The sequence below is a fragment of the Alosa sapidissima genome, chromosome 13 (genome assembly GCF_018492685.1).
Source record: "Alosa sapidissima isolate fAloSap1 chromosome 13, fAloSap1.pri, whole genome shotgun sequence".
NCBI classification, from domain to species: domain Eukaryota; kingdom Metazoa; phylum Chordata; class Actinopteri; order Clupeiformes; family Clupeidae; genus Alosa; species Alosa sapidissima.
The window spans coordinates 3366114-3370534 of NC_055969.1; the positions used below are offsets into that span (position 1 = coordinate 3366114).

General features: G+C 36.6%; 1 protein-coding gene across 2 annotated transcripts; it reads left to right on the plus strand.

The window, feature by feature from the left end:
* Positions 1-441: 441 nt before the first annotated feature.
* LOC121681049 (UPF0729 protein C18orf32 homolog) lies at positions 442-4153 on the plus strand. Of its 2 annotated transcripts, none has more exons than XM_042060676.1 (3): positions 442-594; positions 1672-1857; positions 3556-4153. In XM_042060676.1, exons 2-3 carry the CDS (start codon positions 1678-1680, stop codon positions 3628-3630), a joined length of 255 nt encoding a protein of 84 aa, XP_041916610.1. In that variant the 5' UTR covers positions 442-594; positions 1672-1677; the 3' UTR covers positions 3631-4153. The 2 variants fall into 2 exon arrangements, with proteins under 2 accessions (XP_041916610.1, XP_041916611.1); XM_042060677.1 differs by having other exon boundaries at positions 495-594; positions 1646-1857.
* Positions 4154-4421: the final 268 nt, after the last annotated feature.

The window sequence follows — 4421 nt, forward strand, 5'->3', positions numbered from 1 at the left end:
GGCAGACAGACAGACAATAAAAAGCGATTTGCTGATTGGATGTTCTCAGGGAAAATCTGGAAAATCCCAACCACCCAACAACATAAACTCGTTTTACTGGGAAGCTGAGAATGCATAGATAGTCCCTCACTAAACCTTTCCTTTTTTTAATGGACGGCCCGCCATAGTGTGCGGTAGTAGTAGTATTGTGCCTGCCTACCCTGACAAATACCTTTTTAAAAAATCGATATTTTAATATTTTGCCCATTATTATAAAACCCCTAGCCCAGTAGGCTGCAACTTTATTAAAACATATTTGCTGTCAATGAAAACCAGTGGCATGATGCATAGTGACTTTGGGTAAGAATCTTAAGATCATGCAAGGTATGTACACTGGACGCCATCTACTGGAGTGGATCCTTTTTCCAACTAACACCAACAGGTGGCAATATAGTGCATTTGTGTCGTAGGACGTCACTACAACCGTAGATGAAGTTGTATTAGATTTACGTCAGTCACGTTTACGACGTTCGTTTACGTCAGTTTCTTGTGGGTTGTTGAGGAAGGTTCTCGATTTGTAGGGTTAGTCTAGCAGTTTGGTTTACTGATTTACAGGTAAATATTCTCTATCGAAATTATGTAAATAATGTATTATTCACTTAATGACTTTGTCAGTTTCGCCTTCTTATTGCGCGGGCGTTGTACCGCTAACTTAATGTGTGGTGGCATGGTGCGGTTGATAGGGTTTACAGTCCTCATTGCTAACGTTCACATTACTCTGATTTTTTATTATAACAGTTAGCATCTAACGTTAATTCTTTAATGTTGTGTAATTGTTGATGAAGAACCAACATGCTCGTGTGTTTAGCATTGACTAAATGATGTTTAACTTGTTCACAAGTTGTCACCATTGTTTCCTCAGCTAAACAGACTAACGTTAATCGGCAAATGTTTACTTGATAACGTAAACAGCCTATTTCTAAGTGAAATCATCATTCAGTATAATACGTAGGCTTTAACGTAAATACCAATGGGTATCATAGATTAATGTTACTGTACTGAACTTTATTTGCTAACCTCAAAGTTGTATGTGTAATGATCATAGGGCGATTCCATAGAAAATTATGTTTGTTGTAACATCCATAACGCCAATATGGTATGATGTGAATGATTACATGAAATTTGAATATTTGCTATTTTTGGCTGAAGAATGTACATGAGAAATAATGCAAAAAAAAATAATGTTATCATTCACATCATACAAATGCCAAGGCATTTCACTGGCCTTATGGATGTGACAAAAAGTCAATTTTCCGTGGAATTGCCCCATAGACAAACTGTTTTTTCTCAATTGTCAATAGCTATGTTAGCATAGCATTAACAACAGTATTACATAGTAATCTATTACATAGTATTAGCTGAGAGGGGTTCTAAAGGATCTTTTGACTAGTATTAGTATGAACTAGCATACTAGTACATATCAGCATAGCATTGACATTAACATAGCATTTACAGAATCACTCGGTGATTAATGTTGTATCTGACCATATTAACTTGATTTTGGCCTTATAAGTATTGATAACCGGAATTGGGTGTGCTGTTAGTGTTGTTTAGTGTCAGCATACAAAATATTAATGATGTCCTATCACTTTTACTTTATCTACAGGCTAAAATATTTAATTTATCCTCTAGGCAACAATGGTGTGCATTCCCTGCATCGTTATTCCAGTTCTCCTCTGGATTTATAAAAGGTTTTTGGAGCCGATAATCTACCCAATAATTTCCCCAGTCATCAGCCGTTTCTGGACCAAGAAAGCTGTCCAAGAAAGTGGTACTGGAGACGAGAAGACAAGTGAAAAGAGCAATGGAACATGCAAGGTAAAGTATTTTTTTAACTCAATCAACATTTAGTCCTAGAATATGGCAGGGTAGGAGTTGATTTGTAGCCTACTTGGGAATTATCAGACATGTGGACTCGAGTCACATGACTTGGACTCGAGTCAGACTCGAGTCATGATTTTAATGACTTCATACTTGACTTGATAAAATTCGGCATGACTTGAGACTCGACTTGGACTTGAATACTATTCACTCAAGACTTGACTCGGACTTTGCCTCTTTGACTTGTGATGACTTGACATGTCTCGAATCAAAAACTAAATTTCCTAATCGTGTACCAGTCAACCCAGAGACGCTTTCCTGCGACTAAAAAAAAAAAAAAAAATAGCGGAGCCAAGCAGCAGAGAACAGTTCAGTAGCCTACTGCCACTACCCTCACACGCGTTACGCACTGTGTGTAGGGCACCAAGAGATAGAGGAAGGATCAACATTTAGCCAATCACTAGTAGCTTTACTGCAAACTGATTTGCAGTCTTGTTAGAGAACGTGATTTGGAAAGTGGACAAGAATATTATGAAGAGTTGTCTTTGCCTTGTGTAATGGAACTGGTGAGTCTTGAAGTATTCAATAATTTATTTACATGAAGCACATGATATGCCGATTGAAACGCATTCCACTCAGCTACTGTAGCTAGGTGGCTACTGGCTACCAGGCTCATAATTCACTTTTAATTGCAAACAGAAAATGTCAAGCAAGCATCATGTCATACATGCTTCTCTTTCTTTCCAAATGAATGAAAGCTGTTTGTGCCAACTTAATATCATGCTTATCATTGTTAATATTGTGCTATACATGTGGCACAAACAATTTTTGAGTTTGTGGACTAGCCATAGGCTATATTTGAACGGAGCTGGTAAAAATCATTCTGAGAACGTGTGGACAGTGCACAATGGGCTTAAAGTGACAGTGCACCATTTACAAATTAGATAAACAGCATCAAATGTGTAGTATTTCTTAAGAAATTAATACTTTAAAACACAATTACTGTCATTATTATCTTTTAAATAATATAAAAGTGTTGACCTTGGCTTCCCTTATGAGTCACCACTGGCAGAAAGCCTAATAAATTGTTTGCAGGCAAATCTGTGGCCTAGCGCAGTGAAATACCATCAGTCAAATTATTACTCATCCTTACAGTGGGCTCCGCAATTTGAAAAAACATTATATATATTTGCAGCTGTGCTGAGTGTCATGTAGCTATCCGTTTTGTACAGATTACTCAGGTATGCACATGTGTATATTACACAGGTATGCACATGCATATGTCGTAAAAGATTACAAGACAGAAACATTGAACATATTTTAATCTGTATTTGTAAAAAAAATACTGTGGATTAGATGGAAGTGCTAAAATTATGATCGATAGTCTAATAATGGCATTATTAAGTGAAGAGTACCTGATGACTTGTTTAGGACTTGAAAAAGATTGGGACTTGGACTTGGACTCGACTTGGCTTTGATTGACTGCTAAGACTTGGGACTTACTTGTGACTTGCCAAACAGTGACTTGGTCCCACCTCTGGGAATTATTATGTAAAAGCTGTGCGTTTTCTGCCTAGATATCAAGTCTAAGAATCAGAAAGTGATCAGTTGTCAATCTGTTACTGTAGTGTGTAATACAGTATGTTTTTATTTGCTGAAATGTATGATGGGATCATTTTGGTTTATATATTCCAGAATGAACTGAATGGGCAAGCAAAATGTCAGTCTGCAAACGGAGTCATGACAGCCTCTGATAAGAAAACGGATTAGCATTTTACAATGGTATATTAAGGTATATTTGATAACATGAAGATATTTTAAAATGTAAAAATGTAATTAGAGGTACATGTTTGTCCAGTCGTATTATACACATCCATCTGGGTTTGAAGATTGTAGACAGTAGATACATACTTGATGTACAGAATTATGTTTATCAAATGGAATTAAAATATTTAATCGTAACATTTGCAGTAAAGCATTAGGTTGTATGTAATACAGGGGAAATGTTATAACAAAAATGTACTTAGCTGTAGCCTGTGTCACCAGCTTGCTGAACATCAGCTTGCTTTTGCAGATGTTCGACATTTAAGGCCTGCTGGAAAGATTTATTTTTTTTTGTTATGTAATCTTTCATGCTAATTTGATATGGCTGTGGTCTTTGTATGCAGACATGTAATCAGCATCACAGCATCAGTTTTGTATCGTTCAAAGAGAAATTTATGTTCACATTCTAATTTAACAATGGTATAATTTTTTTTAAGTGATCGAAACAATAAAATGACATCGTCCATGACATCACTTGTTTTTTTTATCTGTCACTAGATATTACTGTATAAATAGTGTGGCTGTCAGATACTCTGCAAGAAGTCCTTTTATTAACGGGATGATTGAGTAGCTGTATTAGTGGACCTTGGTACTCCATTGCAGTCTCTAGGTTCTGTATGCCGCCCTCACCTCCCGATGTCATTGCAAGATTCACATTTTACAAGAATTACGTTATACTAGCTGTGACTCCGAGTTGCAAGAGAACATTCCAAGAGAAGCCCACGACGACCAGTAGG